Below are 25,339 nucleotides of genomic sequence, written 5' to 3' on the forward strand. Positions count from 1 at the left end.
CCCCTCCCCTTAACTCTCCGTTTCTAAGCATGTAGGAAAACCTACGGTGGCCTCCAGGCAATATAGCTCAGTCCATAGGGGCTTGAGTTGGGAACCGGAGGGTCGCCTGTTCGAGTCCCCATCCGGACCAAATATGGAGCGTGGACTGGTGGCTGGAGAGGTGCCAGTTCACCTCCTGGGCACTGCCGAGGTGCCCTTGAGCAAGGCACCAAACCCCCCAACCACTTGGGGCGCCTGACCAAGGCAGCCCCCTCACTCTGACATCTCTCCACTTTGTGCATGTGTGTGTCTTTCGGACCTGTGTGTTAATGACAAAAAGAGTGAAAGAAATTGAATTTCCCCTCACGGGGATTAATAAAGTATATAAAATTAAATTAAAAATACAAAAAGTGAGTGTTTGGTTTGTCCATTCTAGGCTACTGTAGAAGAGAGCCTGCTCCCCATGCCACTATGATGGGATAGTGACAATTCTTAGTTTCAGGAGATTTTTTGACTAATGAAATCATGCCATGAACACTCCATTTCTGGCAAGAGATGCCCTTAAAACCTACACACTGTATTTATGTTGCTGTTTTAGTAATTCTGAAAACAATGGAAGATGATCTAAAACTATGATCACAAGGGAATAAAAGAAAAACACTAAATGTATTTAGGAAACTCACGGACTTTGGCTGAAGTATAAGCAGCACATTAAACATGAATATCTGGAAATGTATCACTGCTGCTAATATGAACATTTCAGGGCACACTCACTTTATGTAATTTACATTGTAATACTGATATTTAAAATGGAATATATTTTTAAACATGGTATGTATATGAATATTCAAATTGCATTTGTGCTACCTTGATGTAAAAAAATGCATAAAAAGTCAATAGTACAGTATGCCAAAAAAAACAGTCATAGTATAGTTTGCCAAAAAACAGTCATAGTATAGTATGTCGAGAAAAAGGCAGTGTCAAAAAAAACAAAAAACGGTCATACTGTAGTATAGTATGTGTAAAAAAAAAGATACATGGTAAAGTATGTTGAAAAAACGCCATAGTATGTCAAAGTCATAGTATAGTATGTTAAACAAAAGGTCGACATATGTCGAAGAAAAACTCAGTATAGTATGTCGAAAATGAGGCACAGTGAAGTGTTTAAAAAACGTCAAAATATGTCTACATAACGGTCATTGTATAGTATGTCCAAAAATTCCTAGTATAGCATGTTGTCCAAAATCATGAAAAAAAGTCATAGTGTAGCATGTCGTCCAAAATCATGAAAAAAAGCCATAGTATAGCATGTTGTCCAAAATCATGAAAAAAGTCATAGTATAGGATGTCGTCAAAAATCATGAAAAAACGTCATAGTACAGCATGTCATCCAAAATCATGAAAAAACATCATAGTATAGCATGTCGTCCAAAATCATGAAAAAAAGTCATAGTATAGCATGTCGTCCGAAATCATGAAAAAAAGTCATAGTATAGCATGTCGTCCAAAATCATGAAAAAAAGTCATAGTATAGCATGTCATCCAAAATCATGAAAAAACATCATAGTATAGCATGTCGTCCAAAATCATGAAAAAACGTCATAGTATAGCATGTCGTCCAAAATCATGAAAAAAAGTCATAGTATAGCATGTCGTCCAAAATCAAGAAAAAAACGTCATAGTTGTCCAAAATAATAAAAAAAAACATATTATAGCATTTGTGTAGCATGTCGTCCAAAATTATGAAAAAACATCATAGTATAACATGTCGTCCAAAATCATGAAAAAAAGTCTTAGTATAGCATGTTGTCCAAAATCATGAAAAAACCTCATAGTACAGCATGTCGTCCAAAATCATGAAAATAATGTCATAGTATAGTATGTCATCCAAAATCATGAAAAAAACATCATAGTATAGTATGTTGTCCAAAATCATGAAAAAAAGTCATAGTAGCATGTCGTTCAAAATCATGAAAAAATATCATACTATAGCATGTCGTCCAAAATCATGAAAAAAGTCATAGTATAGCATGTCGTCCAAAATCATGAAAAAACGTCATAGTATAGCATGTCGTCCAAAATCATGAAAAAAGTCATAGTATAGGATGTCGTCAAAAATCATGAAAAAACGTCATAGTACAGCATGTCATCCAAAATCATGAAAAAACATCATAGTATAGCATGTCGTCCAAAATCATGAAAAAAAGTCATAGTATAGCATGTCGTCCGAAATCATGAAAAAAAGTCATAGTATAGCATGTCGTCCAAAATCATGAAAAAAAGTCATAGTATAGCATGTCATCCAAAATCATGAAAAAACATCATAGTATAGCATGTCGTCCAAAATCATGAAAAAACGTCATAGTATAGCATGTCGTCCAAAATCATGAAAAAAAGTCATAGTATAGCATGTCGTCCAAAATCAAGAAAAAAACGTCATAGTTGTCCAAAATAATAAAAAAAAACATATTATAGCATTTGTGTAGCATGTCGTCCAAAATTATGAAAAAACATCATAGTATAACATGTCGTCCAAAATCATGAAAAAAAGTCTTAGTATAGCATGTTGTCCAAAATCATGAAAAAACCTCATAGTACAGCATGTCGTCCAAAATCATGAAAATAATGTCATAGTATAGTATGTCATCCAAAATCATGAAAAAAACATCATAGTATAGTATGTTGTCCAAAATCATGAAAAAAAGTCATAGTAGCATGTCGTTCAAAATCATGAAAAAATATCATACTATAGCATGTCGTCCAAAATCATGAAAAAAGTCATAGTATAGCATGTCGTCCAAAATCATGAAAAAACGTCATAGTATAGCATGTCGTCCAAAATCATGAAAAAAAGTCATAGTATAGCATGTCGTCCAAAATAATAAAAAAAACATATTATAGCATTTTTGTAGCATGTCGTCCAAAATCATGAAAAAAAGTCATAGTACAGCATGTCGTCCAAAATCATGAAAAAACGTCATAGTATAGCATGTTGTCCAAAATCATGAAAAAAAGCCATAATATAGCATGTCGTCCAAAATCATGAAAAAAGTCTTAGTATAGCATGTCATCCAAAATCATGAAAAAACGTCATAGTATAGCATGTCATCCAAAATCATGAAAAAACGTCATAGTATAGCATGTCGTCCAAAATCATGAAAAAAAGTCATAGTATAGTATGTCGTCCAAAATCAAGAAAAAAAGTCATAGTATAGCATGTCGTCCAAAATAATAAAAAAAACCATATTATAGCATTTTTGTAGAATGTCGTTCAAAATCATGAAAAAAGTCATAGTATAGCATGTCGTCCAAAATCATGAAAAAACGTCATAGTATAGCATGTCGTCCAAAATCATGAAAAAACGTCATAGTATAGCATGTCGTCCAAAATCATGAAAAAAAGTCATAGTATAGCATGTCGTCCAAAATAATAAAAAAAACATATTATAGCATTTTTGTAGCATGTCGTCCAAAATCATGAAAAAAAGTCATAGTACAGCATGTCATCCAAAATCATGAAAAAACGTCATAGTATAGCATGTCATCCAAAATCATGAAAAAACGTCATAGTATAGCATGTCGTCCAAAATCATGAAAAAAAGTCATAGTATAGTATGTCGTCCAAAATCAAGAAAAAAACGTCATAGTATAGCATGTCGTCCAAAATAATAAAAAAAAACATATTATAGCATTTTTGTAGCATGTCGTTCAAAATCATGAAAAAAGTCATAGTATAGCATGTTGTCCAAAATAATAAAAAAAAACATATTATAGCATTTTTGTAGCATGTCGTTCAAAATCATGAAAAAAGTCATAGTATAGCATGTCGTCCAAAATCATGAAAAAAAGTCATAGTATAGCATGTTGTCCAAAATAATAAAAAAAACATATTATAGCATTTTTGTAGCATGTCGTCCAAAATCATGAAAAAAAGTCATAGTACAGCATGTCGTCCAAAATCATGAAAAAACGTCATAGTATAGCATGTCATCCAAAATCATGAAAAAAAGCCATAATATAGCATGTCGTCCAAAATCATGAAAATAATGTCATAGTATAGCATGTCGTCCAAAATCATGAAAAAAGTCTTAGTATAGCATGTCATCCAAAATCATGAAAAAACGTCATAGTATAGCATGTCGTCCAAAATCATGAAAAAAAGTCATAGTATAGTATGTCGTCCAAAATCAAGAAAAAAACGTCATAGTATAGCATGTCGTCCAAAATAATAAAAAAAACATATTATAGCATTTTTGTAGCATGTCGTCCAAAATCATGAAAAAACATCACAGTACAGCATGTCGTCCAAAATCCTGAAAAAAAGCCATAGTATAGCATGTCGTCCAAAATCATGAAAATAATGTCATAGTATAGTATGTCGTCAAAAATCATGAAAAAATGTCATAGTATAGCATGTCGTCCAAAATCATGTAAAAAGTCTTAGTATAGGATGTCATCCAAAATAATGAAAAAACGTCATAGTATAGCATGTCGTCCAAAATCATGAAAAAAAGCTCGTCATCAACAATCATGAAAAATGTCATAGTCGTCCAAAATAATAAAAAAAACATATTATAGCATTTTTGTAGCATGTCGTCCAAAATTATGAAAAAACATCATAGTATAGCATGTCATCCAAAATCATGAAAAAAAGTCTTAGTATAGCATGTCGTCCAAAATCCTGAAAAAAAGCTCATTATCAACAATCATGAAGAAAAAACGTCATAGTCGTCCAAAATAATAAAAAAAACATTATAGCATTTTTGTAGCATGTCGTCCAAAATTATGAAAAAATATCATAGTATAGCATGTCGTCCAAAATCATGAAAAAACGTCATAGTACAGCATGTCGTCCAAAATCCTGAAAAAAAGCCATAGTATAGCATGTCGTCCAAAATCATGAAAATAATGTCATAGTATAGTATGTCATCCAAAATCATGAAAAAAACGTCATAGTATAGCATGTTGTCAAAAATCATGAAAAAACGTCATAGTATAGCATGTCGTCCAAAACCATGAAAAAATGTCATAGTGTAAGTCAACATACTATGTTGAAAAAAAGTCATGGTATAGTATGATGAAAAAGGTCATAGTATTGTATGATGAAAAAAGTTACAATATAGTATGTCAAAAAAAGTTATAGAAAAGCATGACGAAAAAAATCATAGTATGTCAAAGTCATAGTATTTTATGTCGAGAAAAAGGTCATGGTATAGTATGTCAAAAAAGGTCATAGTATGGTATGTTATAAAAAAGGACATAGTACAGTATGTCATAAAAAAAAGTCATGGTACAGTATGTCAAATAAGGTCATAGCATACTATGTTGAAAAAATGACATGATATTTCCAACAAAGTGGGCCAGTGGAAGTTCAATTATGTCATGTTTTCAGATGTAGTTACTGGTATTAAAGACAAAGAAGCAGATGCAGGCTATGAAAACTGACATGTAAAGAGAAGTACAGTTTTGCATTGTAGCTTCTTGAACTCTTGGCCAATATGAGTCAGAGACAGGAACATGATTGGAATTTAGCTTTTTAATCCCGGTTGTACATTAGTTAAAGCGTACCCACAGCATCGCCGAAAGTCCGAGACTATCATTATTCACTATATTACTAAATCCCTCCTGCAGAATAAATACATGTTCTATATTTGGTTTCATTCAGAAATAAATTAATTTGCAGGTACAACTATGAAGAGAGCACATAACACAGCTGTATTTCATTTTATAAAATATGTTATTTAGCTCTTTTGATTGAATGAAACACTGTCACACAGGTGAAGTGTTCATGAGCAGATGAGCTCTGATAAGCACAAACAAACACTCTTTCACTTGAACACTATGGATCTGAATAACTGTAGTAATTTATGTTGAGGCTGATTTTTTGGGGTCTCCTGCTCTTCATCCAGGATTACTTTTATTCCTCCTCTCTCTTATATCTCTTCAGTCTATTGTAGCTGCTGGTTCCCAGCGGTGGCTCTTGGCTACCTTCTTGTCTGTCTTTTGTGTTGTGAGAGATGAGCCCTTAACAGCTGCAGCTTGCATCCACCATGTCTTCTTCCCATACATACACACAAAATGTTGCTTCTTTATACCCGAGCCAATTTCACACACAGCTTTAGAGAAATGCAACAATGTCTCTGTTTGGTTACATCATTGGGGCTTTTTTTTTAAAATAAAAAAAACAAAAACAGTCCAGTTGATGGGTCGGAGGGAGGTAGTGCTGCTATGCTTTTGAATGTAACCCCTGCAAATTTCCTGCTTTTTCAAAGGGTAACAACGACAAATACGGCTCAGAAAGGTTTTAAATTTAAATGAACGTCAAATAGAGAGAAATGAAGACATGCATGTGAGATGTTTTTACTCTCTAAATGATAAAATTGTGAAGTTAAGAAGGTGTGTTAATGTCTCTGTGTGCATCCTCTCCTACAGAGTTTGAATTTAAAGTATGCATTACTACAGTGATTGGTTTAACACTGAATAATCTTTGTATTGGAAACTCAGTTGTTTGGTCACCTTGTGGGCAGATCAGGTCAAAGGTCAAAGGTCACTTGGTGGTGGTCCAAGGTGGTTTTGTGTGTCTGCAGAATCCTCTGGACTCGGTTGTGGATCTGCTCGCTGTAGGATGGACTGAGCTGATGGGTCTGAAGCCTAAAGAAAAGAAACACCAAAAAAAGACATCTAAAAAACATAATGAACTTACTTAACTGAGTTAGAGTCACATATACCTGCATTGAAGAGGACTGACATAGTAAGTCAAAGTAAAACTCATAGAATAGTGTGCCATGAAATGTCATAAAGGTTGTTATAAGTTTACCACAAAAAAAAGTTAAAAAAAAAAAGTTCATAGCATACTTGAATAAAAAGGTAAAAATGTCATAGTATGCCATAGTTTCTTTTTTTTTTTTAAAAAAAGGCCTTAGAATAGTAAGCCATAAAAATGTCATCAAAAGCCACACTACAGTATGATATAAAAATGTCACAGTATGGTATGACATAAAAATGTCAAAAAAAAAAAAAAAAAAAAAAAAAAAAAAAAAAAAAAAAAAAAGTCCTAGTATAGTATGTCATAAAAATGTCAAAAATTTCATAGTATAGAACGACATAAAAATGTCAAAAATGTCATAGAATAGTATGTCGTAAAAATGTCATAGTATAATATGATAAAAAAAAATCACAGTATTTAAAAAAAAAAGTCACAATATAGTATGTTATAAAAATGTTATAGTACAGTATAACATAAAAATGTCAAAAAAATGTCCTAGTATAGTATGTCATGAAAATATCAAAAATGTCATACTATAGTATGATGTAAAAATGTCATAATATAATATGATATACAAATGTCATAGTATAGTATGATGTAAAAATGTTATAGTACAGTATGACATAAAAATGTCAAAAATGTCATACTATAGTATGATATAAAAATGTCAAAAATGTCAGTATAGTATGACATAAAAATGTCAAAAATGTCATACTATAGTATGACATAAAAATGTCAAAAATGTCATGCTATAGTATGATATAAAAATGTCACAGTATAGTATGTTAAAAAATGTTATAGTACAGTATGACATAAAAATATCAAAAATGTCATAGTATAGTATGATGTACAAATGTCAAAAATGTCATAGTATAGTATGACGTAAAAATGTTATAGTACAGTATGACATAAAAATGTCAAAAATGTCATACTATAGTATGATATAAAAATGTCAAAAATGTCATACTATAGTATGACATAAAAATGTCAAAAATGTCATGCTATAGTATGATATAAAAATGTCACAGTATAGTATGTTAAAAAATTTTATAGTACAGTATGACATAAAAATATCAAAAATGTCATAGTATAGTACATAAAAATGTCATAGTATAAATGTCATAATATAGTATATAAGAAGGTCATACAAAAGTAATGATAAATGTAAATGAAGGCATCTTATCTTGTTTATTTTCAAATTATATATGATATGTAATCATAACTCTAAAAGAAAATACTGGATTTCAATAATATAAAACACAGAAATTTTGCAATTCCACACATTAGTGAGGCTGTATCCAAATTTTTTTTTCGCTTGGAAAATGACTTTAAAAATTCATTGATTATCAAAATATAAATATCTAACTTCCAAACAATGCCTGTCTTTTTTCAAGAGGTTGTCACGGGTATACCCTTTGTCCACTAGTCTGTGCTGTAACACAACACAAGATGTAAGAGCTGATGCCAAGATGAAACTACCAGTACACTGTGTACAACAACATACTGTTTCCTCCATCAAAACATTCATTTTTCCTCTATATTCAACCTTTAGTGGAAAAAATAAAAGTAATTCCAGAATTGACAGAACCAATGGTGCATATGAACTGGAGGCATAAATGTGCTTCATCAATACAATATAAATGAGTCTGGGAGTTGGCCACAGGCAGTTATGAAATCTTGCACTGACAGACAGACGGAAGTGAACAGTAATAAATTTCAGTATTGCCTCTCATCCCCATCTATTTATTGGGAGTGGAGGGGTGATGACTGTGTGACTGACTGGCTGGTGTCTTGGCCTGGCTCGCGGTGAGGGAATGGAAGCTTTTCATCTGTAATCAGATAAACTCGCTACCTGCTTCAAAAAGTCATCAAGGACAAATCATCCAGAGACATGAATAGACTGAGACTTCGGGGCTTAGGGAGCAAACGTTGCCACTGGCATCTGTCATTTTCTTTATAGATCAAAGATTCGTGGTAAGACGTGCCCCTCTCCCTGTTGGAAGGAATCTACAAAGGCCTGCTCTAATCTCCCACCCTGCAACTCCTGTCGCGTTTTCAATTGAGAGAAAAGTATCATTCATTTCCTACAATTTACTTTGCAGTTTAAGATTGTCTATTGATTTTAATGTTTACTTATGGACTGAGCAGAGGGGAAGGGGAAAGGAGAGCAGAAACAAACAAACAAACAAAGCGGAACATCGGTCGCGTTGGTGTGTTCAACTCGCAGCTGCCGTGATCGATGACAAGGTCTCTCTGAATGTATTAAAGCGTGCATCGGGTCAAATGCATCAGACTCAAGCTGAAACACAAATCAATACCATTTTCCTCTTTTGTTTTCCCTTCTCTCTGCCTCCTCTCTCAGTAATGAACAAACATGACAAGACATCAGCTTTTGTAATTTAAAAGGTGGAGGGGAATTCATCCTGCCTGTCGAGTCTGATCAAAATTAAAGATTGGATGTGTATGAGCTGGCACACATACGCACACACAAAGCAGCGGCAGTGTATGACTAACATCTCATGGGATTGCCATGTGTTTGCCATATACTGTAATTGGAAACTCATACAGGTGCCTCTTTTGCTTTTAAGATCTTTTGGGCAAACACCAATAATTTGCACAGATGGATCAGGAAATATTCCGGGCAAACACCACAAATAAAGAGGATTATGTTATTTCCTGCTTTGGTGTGAGTGTGAACAAAATCAGCTGGTTCTGTGGCCAGAAAAGTCAGAAAAAGAACATTTTAGGTTCTCCCAATAAAACATATAAAAGTTTAGATCACATTTTGTGGCTGTTACATTGATTATCATGCTGCTAAATTGCTTTTTGGTCTTTCTTTTTTCCCATTAAAGTGGTTTTTATTCTAACATATCATTTTACAAAAACACTTGAAGAACTTTCTGGTATTTTCAAGGTCAGGTCAAGGGAAAGGGTTGCATTATCTAGAACGTTTACCTTTCTCTGAGGGACTGGCTGAGATTTAGAGGACTTCTGCAGTTGGACATGGTCAGTGTGGACTGATCTAAGGCAGCACTGCTCTCAGGGCTTTTGGTCTGGGCTTCAAGTCTTGAGTGTGTCTCTGGAGATGACTGGACCCTCACAGAACCTGATTTCACCTGAAAGAGGTCACAGGGCAACAGGGGTTTAAGTTAAGTTTTTCTGGACATTTGTTCACAAAATTAAGAAAATGTCCAGTAAAAGTGTAAAAATGAGAAGATTAGAATAGATAACAAATAGTTCATTAGAATCACTTCAGGATACTTTGCTAAGAACAAAATGTCTAAAACAGTGTGAATATATAATTTGGTTAGTCAGGCTCTCTCTGGTTTGAAATGTTATAATTAGACTTACTCTGGCTGTTCTTGGTCTGTAACTCCCCAGGAGAGAGGAATCTACAATGACAAAGACAAGTTAAAAGTTTTGTGAAAACAGAAAACTCAGCTTTTGGACTGTGTTACATCTACAGTTCTTCATTTGAATAAGAAGCAGAGTTTGTTCTGCAAACATAAGCAAGTGTAAGTGAAACTTGGCCTGCATAAGGGGCAGCTGTAAACAGGCATGCTTTCTGTGTATACCAAATCCCCAGGAACAGCTAATTCTTAATAGTGGCCGAACGTGGCATTACAACATCTAGGACCGTCACATGATGATATGAAGCATGATAACCCCTATTATTGTTTGTACTTTAGGGATTTGATCCATTCGGTCCGATAACATTCCGAAAGTCAAGTCAAGAAGAGCGGCACGATAAAATCATTTTTATTCCCATTCAAGTTAGTGAAGGACTAAGCCAGAAGTTAGCCGCTCCGCTGGAAGAAGTTAGCTGATCCAGCACCGTAGAGCTCTAGTACGCTTGCTCTATGAACCCCACGATGTGGAAGATCAGGGTAATTACTTACCATGGAAATCAAGCTTTTTTGGCTTCATGCACCACCCAGACTCCAAGGAAGCGCACCAGGCTTTGAAGCCAATGTTCGTAGTGGCCAAACAGTGGAATTACAACAAGTCATGGGAAGCCATTGAGCCCAAAGACATTTCCCATTCACTTACATTGTAAAAGAGACGTCTGTAAATCAGTGGATACCTTTTTCAGACATCACAAACCCCACAAAATGACTAGATTTACTATCTAATTTGATTGATTTGGTCAGATATCACATGGTCTAGAAGAAGGGCATGATTAAATTACTTTAGCCCCATTCAAGTTAGTGGAGGCCTAAACCAAATGCAGGCGGCTTGGCCAGCAGAAGTCTCTAGTGTGTCTGCTCTGTGGGCCCAATGATGTGAAAGCAGTGCCAACCATCCAGGTAATTTTATACGCGAAAATTGAACGTTTTTGACGTCATGCGCCACTGAGCATCTTTCATAGGAATGAACGAGGTCCTGCCTCCAACGCTGTACAAAGTCTTCGTAATACATCCATGCTGTATACTTTATGTAGCTTTGCATCATAATGACACTATGACATAAAGAGGTCAGACACCATTTTATGGTCATTGCTATTATCCTCAATAAAACTAAACTAAACAAACCAAAAATAAAAATGCAGTCCAATATTCATTTTAAAAGACTTCATGTTACAAAAGGTGCACACAAAGACATCAAATCAGTACAGAAAATAGACACATTTTCACAAAAATACAGCAATGTTTATGCTATATTGCCATACACGATATATATATCACGATATTTTGAAATCTCCTCTAAACTACTGCAGACAACTGAAATACAAAATTATTAAATGAACTACAGTCAGTATAAAGTTTAAAAATAAAATGAGGTATTGTTATAATCAAATAAATCAAAGTGAAACCACTGGTGGTTTTATTTTACAGCACATGGCTCGCCACAGGCTGGAAATGTTGATGTGTTTGCTGTGAACTCAAAGGTTTCCGGTCAACAGTGAGCAATTAGCACAAAGTTAAACATTAAGATTTATTCACTGTAAGCTGGTAACAAACAAACAGCTCCCCAGTTCATATATCAATATTATTTGCAAATCGCAGTGGTGCTCCGTGGTTACAAAATGCGACTGCAAGTTGTGGTTTGGAGCCCCGCGGGTACAAAAACACATACTTCACCAGCTCACACTATCGGTAAACTCATCAAGTTAAACTGTTACAGCAGTGCCATTAAATGTGTATGATTTTTTCACTGGAAACTGGAAACAAACTAACAGCTCTCCAGTTCATATATTAACATATCAGGGATGGGCAACACAAGCAAAAACACTATTCGAAAATCGTGGCAAGTATTCGACAATTTTTCGAATAATCCCCCCCCCCCCCCCGAGCCACACACACAGAGATCCATTCATCTTTAAAGGCCCGAACATACTCGGGCAGAACGGACTCCACGGAGGTCCGTGCGGACTCAAAGCCGACGTCCGCAAGCCCTGCGCGCGCACACCAGTGACTGCTCGGCATGTATTTTTCGCATCGCAGGGATTTTTCACGGACATTTTAATAGGAAACTACAACGCGGAAGTGCACTCAACTATGAAAGCCCGAATGACTGCGGACATACCTCACGGAGTAGTAGTCTCTGCATGTTTCTCCTGTTTGTAGAAGAGCATCTCACACCGCTGTAGCAATCCTTGACTGCCCTCGTGTGGTTAGGAGCTGAATTACATGTCAAATAAAGGGGGGGAAATAAGACGGCGAATAGTAATAGTCGCATTAAAAAATCGATTTTTCAATTCGAAAATCGAAAATCGTGACCCATCCCTATAACATATGTGCAAGTCACACTAGTGCTCCGTGGTCGCAAAAAATCTTGGTCTGGAGCTGTGATATAAAAACTAGGGATGGGTCACGATTTTCGATTTTCGAATAGTCGTTTTATTTTTGAAAAATCGATTTTTTAATGCGACTATTACTATTCGCCGTCTTATTCCCCCCCCCCCCCCCCTTTATTTGACATGCAATTCAGCTCCTAACTGCAAGAGGGCAGTCTAGGATTGCTACAGCGGTGATTATTCGAAAAATTGTCGAATACTTGCCACGATTTTCGAATAGTGTTTTTGCTTGTGTTGCCCATCCCTAATAAAAACATGCCTCGTCTTGCCTGCTCACACAGAGGAGAGATGGATCAGAATGGGAGGAAGGTGTGTAAGGTATCATGTTCGTGAGTCTTTCTTTATGTATATGTGCCTGTGAGAGGGAGAGAGCCATAGAAGAGAGCGAGAGAACCGAAACGCCGACTCAAAGTGTCATACCGGTGGCTTAAAAAAATGTCGTAACAATTTATACTTGGGGTTTGCAATATAGTCAGTTTATATATATCACATGTGGAATAAGTCGTGATACATCAAGAGTAGTCGATACATCGCCCACCCCTACAATGGCCTCCTGTGTGTAACAGTGTATGTATATTAGTTTTTGCATGTGAGCATGAAGGCCCACCTGTGTGATCAGCTCTGAAGCTGAGAGAGTGTCGATGGATGCTACTGTTCTGTGGAGGGGAGGAAGGAGTCCCCATCACAGAGGCACTACTGCAACGAGACACCTGGGATAAAACACAAAAGAAAAAAATAATCTGCTGTCAAACAATATCATCATAAACTTTACACTGTTGTAGTTTGAAATGTTCTGCCTACATAGTAAAAACACAGTGAGGTTGTTTTGGCTCTCGGGCCCTTCACTTTCAAACAGCATCCTGATACTCACACATTAATCAATCACACAGTCTACCAACTTTAAATAAGAAATGACGCAAAGAAAACAGAAAAATGTTTGGTCTGCTGTATTGCATAAATGAAATCAACGACATAATACATTCATCACATTCACTAATGTCTTTTCATTTCTTTGGTTTGTGCAGAATAAAGAAAAGCTGTCACAAATACTTTCACTGTTCAGCCATTTGTCGTCTGAAACCCCAAATTATTTCACTGAGAAAATCACAATAAGACATAAAGCAGACAAAGACACAACATTTTAGAGAAAAAACACCTATCTGAAAGAGCACGGGTTGGGAGTGTGCTTCCCTCTACACAAACAAACAGGGAATTGAGGCTCTGATAATGCATTCACCATGGGGCTAAGCTACTTCATTAGGTATCTATTTGTTAATTGCAGCTTGACTCTCAATTACTAGGGTTAATTGTCGACAGAAGATTCCCCGAGGAAAACCAGAGCGGGAAAAAACACGCTCATCTCTTTAATAAAACGCCCGTTGTATTCTAGTAAATTCCATTCATGTGTGTGACAAAAACAAACAACTCTCTACCTAATCGTTTCTTTTAATAACAGCATGCTAGTGGATTTGATATTCATACCTCAGGATTAGATTTGATGTAAATGAAGAAGCATGAATACAAAGGGGAGCAGAGGGAGGGAGGAGCACAGAACTAGAGGCTGTGTTGTTCTTGTCCATCAACTTTAGATTCCCCACGGCTGTGTGATCAGAAAATCACTCCCTTTTATATGTAAATATCTCATAGCAGTGATACAACCGTAATTAAAGTGTTAACAAATAACTGTGTACCAGCCGAAATCCAGGATGTGTGCTATTAAAGCGCACTCAAGCCCCTCAGTGAGGATAATAGGCCGTATTACATGCGCACACAGTGAAACATTTTCATGACGTCAAAATCCATTAACGGCTCAGGTAAAAAGATTAACACTGCTCTCTTATTATGCCCTCCACTTAATCTGCCCACTAGATTATGTTAAATTTTGGGAAGCTCCCACTGAGGTTTGAACTACATCAATTCAGGATCCCATTAATTTTAACCCCTGTCTGCTGAACACGTGTATTATTAGCATTAAACAAACCGTCACATCACTTTTTTTGTCAGTTGCCTTCAGTTCAGAGGAATATATCTAATGTTACTAACCAAGAAGGGCGGCTGGCTCTCAGTCTCCTTCCTGAAGTGGTGAGGCCCCAGCTGGAGATGGCTGAGTCTCTGCCTGGCGTCCTCTGAAAGCTGGCACATCTTGCGGTGGGTGTAAGGGGACAAGGCTCGTGTCCTTGAGGAAACTGTGGGCTGCTGGTAGCCAGACTCTACAGAAACTCTACAAGTGTGCTTTCTTTCATTCTTGTTTTTCTGGGGATGTCGGCTGGATGGGGATGAGGACGAGGAGTGTCTGGGTGTTGAGGACGATCCAGAGTTTGTAATTGTAGCCTCAGCATTTAACTTTTCTTTCCCACATTTCCCAGAGACACAGTTTGTGTCATGCATTTTGGAACAATGCCTGCTGGACGGCAAAGACTTTTTTGGTGAAGTCTGTGTGGATGGGTTTAAAGATGTCCTCAAGGGAGAAAGACAGCAAGTCTAGGGAATGCAGGGAAAGAATATGAGAGAAATAAAAAATATCATATGTTTTTCTGACATGTCAAACCACCCTCACAGCTCTCCATTTTGAGGTGACACCTAACATCTGTCTCAGCAGTTCAGATTTCTACGCAGGCCACAGTGCTGATACTTTACACAAGCGTCAGCCATTTTCACCATTAAGGCAGCTGCTCTCACTCTCGACACAGACTTGTTTTCCCTGGACAAAACCATTAAACCATTAGCTAAATCATTCAGCTTAAGTGTTACAACAACAGCTCTCGCAGTCGGCACTGCCATGGAGACAACCTCTGCAGAATTACTTCAATAACTCTAATGGCCACTAACATCATTCTCCAATGCAATATCCCACTTCCTGCGGGTAATGCCAACCGGGGATAAATAAGTTAAGATAAAATGTTAATTGCATTTGATGGCCATCTCCAGTCTAATATGATAAAGAGGCATTACCTGGCTGTAAAACAAAGATAATCTAAATGCTAATTAGGGAAATCACACAACATTAAAACTATTTTTAAGAGAAACTAAATGATGAATAAATCCTCATCGAGGTTGCCATTTGAGATTGGTCTGATTTAATAAAATTAAGCAAAGTATGCTCTCCCACCCCCACATCTACCACCATCTCTTACTTCTCTCAGCTCTTCTGTCAGTTCGGACGGACACTGAGAGTCAGTCAGTTTCCTCGTCATCAACTGAGGCCTGTCTGATGTGATTAGCAGCTATGTCCACAGCATGCAGCATGTTTACACTAAATGCTAACTTCAGCATGCTAACCACATCCATGATACTAACATGCTGACGCTGAGCAGGTGTAATCTTTATTTAATCACCACATTAGTATTTTAGCATGATTATATTTGCTTATTAGCTCTAAACACAAAGTGAGGCTGACATTGATGGGAATGTCATTAGTTTAATATTTTTAAAGATGGTGGTACTAGATGAACAGCCAAACTATTAGTTGTTTACATTTCACAAAAAAACATAAATGTCAGCCTCATGCAGCAAGTGGGAAAAAGTCAGAAGATCATCAAAGTCATTAAAATACATCGTCTTGGAACAATTAATGTCCATACAAAATATTGTACCAATCCGTCCAGTAGATTTGGACCCATTTTTGACATGCTGGTGGAGCAAAAGGAAGAGTCAGGGGATCACCATGGCTATCCATCCAACAATTGTAGAGATATTTCAGTCAGGACCAAAGTGGTGGGCTGACAGGCTGACAGTCAGACCGAACAAAACTGCCACCTCTGGCTGCTATAATGGCTAAAAGTGACTTTTGGATTTAAGAATGATATTCAACCGAGATTGATGACAATCAACAAAGGACAAGAGAACCAGAAAGAGCAAGACATTGCGAAAAGAGTGTATATTTATCACTACACACAGAGTTTCACAGGGTTTTGTGGAAGTTGCTACTCCTACTCTAAATCTCTATTAAAATAGGACAAGGTTTGTCAGCTGGGTGGGCTGGCAGTCAGGGAAATGCCTATGCTGAGGAGCCATTAGGAGAGAGAAAATGGAGAAATTCTACTGTCTGACAGCCACAGTGGTGCTCTGATCCAGACATCCCCCTGAGGGGCCAGGAGAACACTCTGACAATCTGCTTCACTGTCAATGACATCCCATTTAAACAAATAGCTTAGCTTAGGTTACTGCACCTGGGAAATGCATGGTAGTGTTTTTGGCACAACATGCCAACCGCTGTGTGATGGATCATATGTTACAAACAGGACTGTTTGTGAAAGATTTCCATTCTCGCTTTTTTTTTTTAAGTAACACTCTTTTTTTAGTCTAGAATTGGAGCATCATTTGACCTGAAACTACCTCTGTATGTACACACCTCACACACACACACATTCAGTGTTACATGAGGCCAAGGAGGAGTAGATGAAACTTAAGCAGGGCTGCAACGAAGGATTATTTTCATTATCAATTACTCTGGCAGTTATTACTGACTAATGAAAAACTCTAAAAAAAAAAAAAAAAAAAAAAAAAATGCTCATTACAACTTAATGTAAATCCCAAGGTGATGTCACCAAATTGCTTTTTTAAATTTGACTAACAGTCTAAAACTTAGACAAAGAAGAGAAGCAAATCATCACAATTTAGAGCTGGAACCAGAGAATGTTTGCTGGAAAAATAAAAATGCTTTTTATTTTCAAAACAGCTACACTAAAAACTGCAATAGAAGATGGGAACATGTCGTAAAACAAAACTTGGGAGTGCCCATACAAGGAAAAGACAAGATGGACAGAAAAGACGATTCAAAAAGTTCACAAACTAAAATTTTATTTTACACAGCTGGGCCCAGTTACCTCTTAAAATCCACAAGGACACAGCAGCAGATGTAGGTGACCTTCATCTTGGATAGTAAATGTAAAAAAAAATATCTGAATGACTGGTACTGTGACAAAAATTGTCCCAGCTAGTTGGAGATGTGAGAGAAGCCTTGATATCAGCATCACAGATCTGCCTCCACATAATTACATTCACAAGGAGAGAACAGATACCCTTGAAACACTGCCAGTATGGATAGATAGTTGCAGTAGCCATGGCAACAATAGAAGGTGGGTATGTATGGTGAAAACAGACAAATCTGATGGCAAGTGATACCACTCATTAGAGCCCTCTAGAGATGAATCTTCACTGTTCTAGCTTTGGTCAACACTTACACAGATCTGTTCAAATATTGTAGCATTTGGAGCTGTCACACAGGCTGGTAAACACACTGTGTGCTTGACTTATGAGTGGCACTTTGATGGATTTTAACTGCCTAGGTTTTGATTAAGCTGGTTTTGAAAGACCATGAACAGACAACAAAATGTATGTGTAAAAATAGGTTTGTTTTTCAGAGTGTTTTACAAATCAGCAACAGACATAAAGCAGATAAACTAGAGGTACAACATATTTACAGACCTGGCCACAGTATGTTTGTGTGTCTCTATGTGTGTGTACGTATGGACCTATGAGATGTAATAAAAGGACACACTTACAGATGACGCAGGCCAGCTGTCTCTGCCGTCACTCTCTTCTATGACTGATGTTGTAGCAAACTCCACTTTGGGGGAGATTCCCTAGAGAGAGAGAGACAATAGGAACAAACACAACACCTTCAACAAGGAGATGAAGACAAACGCACAGATAATAGCACTGCCTGGAACACCAATTTACAATCACAAATCTTCAATCTACTCCTGGCTTGAGAAAAACAAATTGCAGAAAAGAGAAAGGCTCCAGTGATGTTTAAATAATATGGCATTTGGAAAGAGACATCTAAATTGCTATGTAGGCCTCAAACACAAACACATAAAAGCAACGGTGAGGGGAATGGTGTTTAAAGACATTTAAATATGCCAGTTAGTGCCTCGGAGGACAAGGGGAGGATAGAAAGGCAACTCGCAGCCACAGAGAGATGAAGGAATGAAAGGAGGAGGTGGTGGGAAGAGAAAGAGATGATATAACAAGAGGAGGGGGAAAAGCAAAAATGACGAGATGGAGAGTGACAGAAAAGAGATAAAGTTCTGTGTTTATTTTTTTCTGTGTGTATAGCAAAGACAGTCAACAGCTCTATATGGAAAATGCTGTTGTTATATTTTGAAGAAATTACTTCATTTTGTCTAAGACAAAACTGTGCTTTCGAACTGATCACTTGGTAATGAGTCCTGTCATGTGCACAGAGATTAGGACTCACTTAAAGAGAGTAAAAATTTTCTCCAGTCTGTGAATGACACGTGTAATATTGGTGCCAATCAAGCCAGATCACACAGTGAGCACAATGTGGGGTCACTTTGACACATGGACGTTTCACCGCATCAACTGACATCCCCCCTTTAACTAATTCAGCAGTAGCTCAGGTACCTCTGCGGGCATGGCATGCACTGACATGCAATAAACTGTGAAAGGTAACATTTTGGTCTTAAATCAAAGATAAAAGTAAAAATCCTTCACTTTTACTCCTAATCCATAACTTTAAAACAAAACCTGTTTTTCAAATCTCTAAAAATAATTACTTAAAGGACAAGTGTGTAGCATTTAGGGGGATGCACTAGAAGAAATGGAATATAAGATTCGTAGTTATGTTTTCACTAGCGTATAAGCATCTGAAACTAAGCATCGTTGGGTTGGGTTTTTTGTTAGGTTTTTTGTTTGAATGAGTCATATCCATACAAGAAGCAGGTCCTCTACCAGAGTCCGCCATGTTACACCGTCATGTTTCTACAGTGTTTCTCTGGTGTAACTCACCTAACGCCAGAAGAATTTTGTTTTTAATTACAGCCAGATTCCTATATATACACACATATTTCAAACACATTAGATAGTTGTTCATTTCCATGTTAATTACTCAAAAAATATTAAGGATTTCACACACAAAAGATAAATTCTTTAAAATACACATTTTTGCAGAATAACATATCATGAAACGAACTGTAGGGATTTTTTAAAATAGTATACGATATGGGTAGGGGCAATTTAAGCTTTGACAAAATGTGGCAAAACATTTATTTAGACTGAAACACTGGTGCGTTGAACAGCCTGCTGTAGTATGCAAGTGCACTGCCTTTCACTACAGGAGGGTTTTAATTTAATTCAAAGGGGCTTTACGCTGTTTTACACTGCAAAAGCAAGTGTGAAATAAACACAAACAGTTTAATTGCCATTTTTTTATGTACACGTCGCTGGGGGCCTCCCTAGCGTAATGGTTATGCGTAAGGTCCAGGGCTAGAATCCTGCTGAGGTCAATGTCAGCAAAGGCATGTGGTTGCAAGAGGTTCCCATCGCCGAATCAAACGGGATCACATTCCTTAGTTAAGGAGTAACTCCGGAATCTGAGCCAAGTCCTCAAACGAGGGCGTGTATCAAGGTTTCAGATGTGAAAATGGATTCCTATGTACAGATCGCTGCTGACTGAGTGGGTCTGCTCCATTTCACTGCGTCGGTGCACCGCTTCACATGTAACAGAGAGGGCCAGGAACGCTGTTCAAAAGGAGTGTAAGCTATCGGCCGGCAGCAGCAACCACATAGTTGTTAGCTGACGAAACAAACAACAATGTCGGCCTACTGGGCAAAAGCCATGGTAGTTTTCCTAGTTAACTGTATGGGTTCTCTGTCTTATCAGTCTCCCTTGACTTGTTTGTGGTTGTATGAGCTACGTGGTCGTGGTGACGTAAACGTTGCTCTTGCTGCTGAAATTTAACAGCAGATACGGTGTACCAACCAGCTCTGATAACTGTCAAATGGTGTGCAGACTCCGCCTACTTGGTGCACCACAGGCGTCGCTGGCATGCTAATGGTGCAGACCCAGTAACACACTCACCTAATGAAAGAAAATGTACCTTCATACCCATTGCAAACTGTTTTGAGGAAACAACACAAGAAACCAAAGCAAAAGGTTGCACACCATTTTCAGACTGAACGTGCCCCAGGTGCAGGGTAAATCAATATCTCTGATTGCCTGTTCTCTCTCTGAAAACAGCATACCTGTTATCAATCATGTGATCACTTGAGACCTGCCTTTAAAGGTTCTGTTTACACTTTGCTGTGGGTAGGAATTAGTCACTTGATAAATGTGTCTTGTTGCTCACACTCAGCGAATAACTTTTTTACTCTTAGGTTGACTCTTTGGAGCATTCTTAAGTGCAATTCTTAGAAGTTTGATGAGTAAGGGTGCAAGTCTTAGAAGGAGGGTTAAAAGAGAAATAAAAGGAATAGATGGAAAGGAGCCTACAGGAAAGGAGGAAGATCTCTTCATCAGTATCTCTCTCTCTGCAGCTCCTTCCCTGGAGCTCAGTCTGGGACCAGGATACAGGAAATCTCTGCTGCTCTCCTCCATCATGGCTAGGACCTCACCCTCTAAAAACCACACACAGACAGACAGTAAACAGGAACACACACATACACACAATCCAAGTTAGAGATCCTTTTTTTGCAGAGTAATGACTAGATACAGTGGGGACTTAAAATGCCCATATGGCATCATCAGAAAGCGTACCTGGAGGCACCAACTGAATCAGCTCAAAAGATGTTGTGTCAGCTAAGAGGAAGGAAAGCACAAACAGACTGTGAGCTAATGATCAGTATCACAGCTAATAGCCTATAAGCTTGCATAGCAGAGGATTCAGGGCTAAGAAATGAGAAGGCAAATCCCAAACGGCCGTTTACCTTCCAGGAGGTCAGCTACATCAGCAGGGTCAACAACGCCGGGGAAAGTCTGGTAAAACAGAGAACAGACAAAGCGAATCAATACTTATAACAAGATGAGGCAGACAGCCCGGTATCTAACTCTGCCATTCTCCCCAGGGAAAAGATGGCCTCTTTTATCAAGAGTTGGGGCAGTCATGTTCAAATTGGAGAGTTGTTGGTATGAATTCTCCGACTTAAAAAACAAGCCAGTCAGAGCCTGCAGTGTATGCAAGAAGAGAAGTCGGAAAACTAGGATGGAGATTTATTGACCCTTTTGTCATTTGTAGATAAAAGTACAATGGATAGGTATTAATAGGAGCCAACATAAGATCTGGGATGTGACATGACGACATGACATGCATCTCTTCTGATATCGGAAAAATATGCACTAGTCCTCCCTGTTGCTATATCTGACAAAAGAAGACACAGACATATGATGATTCTACATCTTGTACCTAAGTAATGGAGACAGCTCTTGCTTCTGTAAGTTATTACTCTCACCTTGACAAACACCATTTTGTGTTGGAAGTGTAAAGGGAACACAGGTGGCAAACATGGAGTCTTCCTGTACTGGCCCATGATACGCACACTGAGGTAGATATCGTTTTTCTTGGACAGGAGCACTCCTGGACATGTGACCTGCACACAAACAAGGTAATGAGGTGACTACAGTGACAGGTCAGGCAATCTTATGTTCTTGTATGTGTCCTTTATTGGCAGGTTTCTTCTTATCTTATGGCAAAAAGAGACTGTCCGTCAGTGTGCTACTGCAACCCAACAAGTTTAAAATTTCAAAATCTATTTTTAAAAATTCAGCTTTGCGAACCAAAGGTGTGCAATCCTCTGAGGAAATAGAGGATTCAATACAAAATTTTTACTTGAAAGATTCATGTATTTTTAACCTGCAATACTAATTAAAGCTCCAGTGTGTAGGATTTAGGGGCATCTAGCTGCTAAGGTCGCATATTGCGACCAACTGTAACTATTCCTGTGTGCAAAGCATGAAGACAACTGTGACAACTACACTATACAGAGCCAGTGTTTGATTTGTCCGTTCTGAGCTCCTGTAGAAACTCAGTGAAAGAGGACCCACTCGATGGGCTTTTCCAACAACGGACCCTACCCACTCCTAGTCCGTGGACTGTAATTCTGTTTGTGGTCACCCTCACAGCTAGATGAAACTCCGCCATCAAGGTGTAGGGGATAAATACAGCTGCAGCTTTGGGACAAACTTCCCTCTCTGAGGCAGAAAAGGGAACTGTCGCTACTTTCCGTAACCATGGAGAAAAATAAGACTCCAAATTTTATGTTCTTCATATGTATTTGTAGCACTTATATTTGATCTGTGCTGCTATTGTTTACTTTAATTGTTGTATATTATGGTTTTCTCATTAAAAGAAATAAAGTGATAAACTGATATACATATAAAAAATAAATAGAAATACAACTTACTCCACAGCTTCTTTGGTAGCTTTTCTTTTCTTTTCCTTTTTTTTGTAAATATCTTTTATCTTTTCTCCCTGATGTTTAGAAGCTGCTTGGATTTTGTAACAGCTCTTGTAAATATTCAGCACTACAATCAAATGAACGCTACTGTTTTCTAGAAAACAGAGAAGCATATATTTAATCCTAAACACAATGTCGCAGAACCTTATTTATATGGAGCATCTTCCATAACAAACACAATACAGTGTTGCACATGGTCAGGAAGTCGGCATTGATGCAGACTTGCTGTTGGAGGGTTTTATAACTCATTAGTTGGCTTGGGAAGGCACTCAGTGTGAAAGTGGGTAGAGAGAGGGTAAGGGGTGGTTTGGGAAAGACCCCATGTGTAGATGTAAGTGGCTCATTCTTTTTTTTTTTTTTTTTTTTTAGATTTTTTTAAGGGCATTTTTTGCTTTTAATTGATAGGACAGTGAAGTGTGAAAGAGGGGGAGAGAGAGAGAGAGGGAGAGACATGCAGCAAAGGGCCACAGGCTGGAGTCGAACCCGGGCCGCTGCGGCAACAGCCTTGTACATAGGGCGCCTGCTCTACCACTAATAGCTCACCAGAAATGTTTGCACTTTAAGCCACCGACGCCCCGTAAGTGGCTCATTCTAAGGTAATGGATACACAATGATTCTTAGTTTCAGGTGATTACACACAAATGAAAAATTAATTATGAATATTATATTGCATTTCCACCACTATACCCCCTTAACCCTTCACACTGGACCTTTATGTAGAATTATTTTTGGTAAACAAGGTGGAAATGAGACCAAATCAACTTCCAGGTCACACATTTCAAAATCAGTGAGCTCAAAGTGGCTGTAACTTAAATATGCTTTGAGGACAATTTAAACTTTCTGGCTCAATATTTAAAGCATATGTTCAAAGGCAACACATTAGTTAATGACTGGAATAAAACAAAGCAAAAGAGAAATTTGAATGTGCCTAAACATAATTTCTTTTAACAGCAAAAAAATATTAAGACTAGTTAAATAGATTGATTTAGTCCTCAACATTATGAACCAATGATGTCAGCCACAGAAAGCAAGGGGAACTTTTTATGTTCAGGTATCATTATGCGTTAAGCAGTGATTTAAACTGAATGCTAACATTAGCTAAGATTTAGCTCGTTTTAAATTAATTATTTAGTAAACAAGCGACAACGGAGGCTACTAAATCACAGCATGGTCTATGACAGTCATAATGTTCAGGAGGATTTAGGGAAACATTTCTGGTGAGCTAAATCAGTAAGGTAGTCATACTACGACATTTAAACACATTTCACGTTACATGTTCAGTTACAGCCGTTAGCTAGATAACGTTACTTAGTTAGCTTGTTAGCTAATGGGTATGGGTAACGATAAGGGAAGAGGATGTAAACTCGCTAGCTAGCTTAACGTACGTCAACTACCGCACAGCACCAAGTCGCTTTCTGAGTTTAGTAGCGAAGGCGCAGCGTCAGGATGAACTTACTGTCTGAATGTCCAAGTATACGGTACATTTCAGAGACTTTTGGTGCACTTTAGAGGAGGACAACTTCTTCTTCACTGAAGCCATTCATACAAACTTTTGAGCTTCGTTGTCATAGCTGCCAGACAGCAACAGTCGCAGAGCGGATGTACAGTCACGTGACCAAGAAGTGACAAATCAGAACCTCCCTCTCTGCACACTCAAACACAAACACAGACATATTTGACTTCACACAAAAAAACAAAGCAAACCACCATTTAAACAATAGATCAAACCTGTATGCATTAGATATTCACCAATGTGCAATCCACAGGTAAATGTGAAAAAAAGTTATTTAAAAGAACAGTGTGTAAAATCTAAAGGCATTTAATGGCATCCAGTAGTGAAGATTTCAGACTGCAACCAGCTGAAACTTCTCCCAATCAAGATTCCTTCAAATTTTTACCGGAAGCCAAATTATTCCAAGAGGTCTCTTCCAAATCAGTGTTTCTGCAATGCTGTTTGGCATATTAGAGATGGGTTGCTAGTCCAGCACCTGCAAATGTGTGCTTACCCTTTTCCTCTAATAATTCAATGTGTGCTCACCTTTATTCCCTGGTGATTTAAGATCCAGACGTTCATGAGGTTTTAACCAGGAACTGAATTATCCACATAGGTCTCTATATCTCCAAAACAAACACACCTAGGTAATTAAACCAGTGAAAACACATAATAAAGTCACTTCACGATAAAAACCTGTCTTTTTTGTATGCTGTTCGGCTTGACACAGAGGGACTGCTAATAACAGTGACCATAATGTGAATGGCCCTATCTAGAGCCAGTGTTTGGTTTGTTTATTCTGGGCTACTGTAGAAACATGGCGGACTGCGTGGATAAGGCCCTGAAGCCCGTACTACAAAGCCAGTTCAACTTACCAAGGATATTTTTTCATTATCTGGTTTGACGAACTCTAACACTGGCCATCTGGATAACCGGTACTACAAAGCTGGTTATCAACTAGTTCAGTCGATTCTGGGTTTTCCTATCCAGCCACAAGCGCGGTGGGGGACTTAATTATGAACGACATCACCAGAAATTAATAGGCTGCTTCATATCATATGAGATGAAACAGTACCTTAAGTGTCTGGGATTGCAAGACAGTAAAATG

At 37.6% G+C, this 25,339-nt stretch overlaps 1 protein-coding gene across 1 annotated transcript; it reads right to left on the bottom strand.

Annotated features, from left to right (window-relative positions):
* Positions 1–160: 160 nt before the first annotated feature.
* Positions 161–24,378, bottom strand: spata6 (spermatogenesis associated 6). The gene is made up of 12 exons (XM_033621363.2): positions 24,196–24,378; positions 21,735–21,872; positions 21,213–21,261; positions 21,043–21,084; positions 20,779–20,903; positions 18,047–18,127; positions 14,586–15,023; positions 13,150–13,252; positions 10,097–10,137; positions 9,701–9,861; positions 6,496–6,630; positions 161–298 (listed from the first exon to the last, which is right to left on the bottom strand). The coding sequence occupies exons 1-11, from the start codon at positions 24,277–24,279 to the stop codon at positions 6,513–6,515; spliced, it is 1,380 nt and encodes a 459-aa protein (XP_033477254.1). The 5' UTR covers positions 24,280–24,378; the 3' UTR covers positions 161–298; positions 6,496–6,512.
* Between the last annotated feature and the right edge of the window lie 961 nt (positions 24,379–25,339).

This window comes from Epinephelus lanceolatus, chromosome 6 (genome assembly GCF_041903045.1).
Source record: "Epinephelus lanceolatus isolate andai-2023 chromosome 6, ASM4190304v1, whole genome shotgun sequence".
NCBI lineage: Eukaryota > Metazoa > Chordata > Actinopteri > Perciformes > Serranidae > Epinephelus > Epinephelus lanceolatus.

What these genes read in the sequence shown, in the direction of transcription:
- spata6 (XM_033621363.2), bottom strand. Translation starts at nt 24,279, where the DNA reads ATGGCTTCAGTGAAGAAGAAGTTGTCCTCCTCTAAAGTGCACCAAAAG. An exon ending in CTTCAGAGCTGATCACACAG is followed by an intron (nt 10,138 to 13,149) that starts GTGGGCCTTCAT and finishes TTGTCATTGTAG; the next exon opens with ATTCCTCTCTCCTGGGGAGT. An exon ending in ACAGACCAAGAACAGCCAGA is followed by an intron (nt 9,862 to 10,096) that starts GTAAGTCTAATT and finishes GACCTCTTTCAG; the next exon opens with GTGAAATCAGGTTCTGTGAG.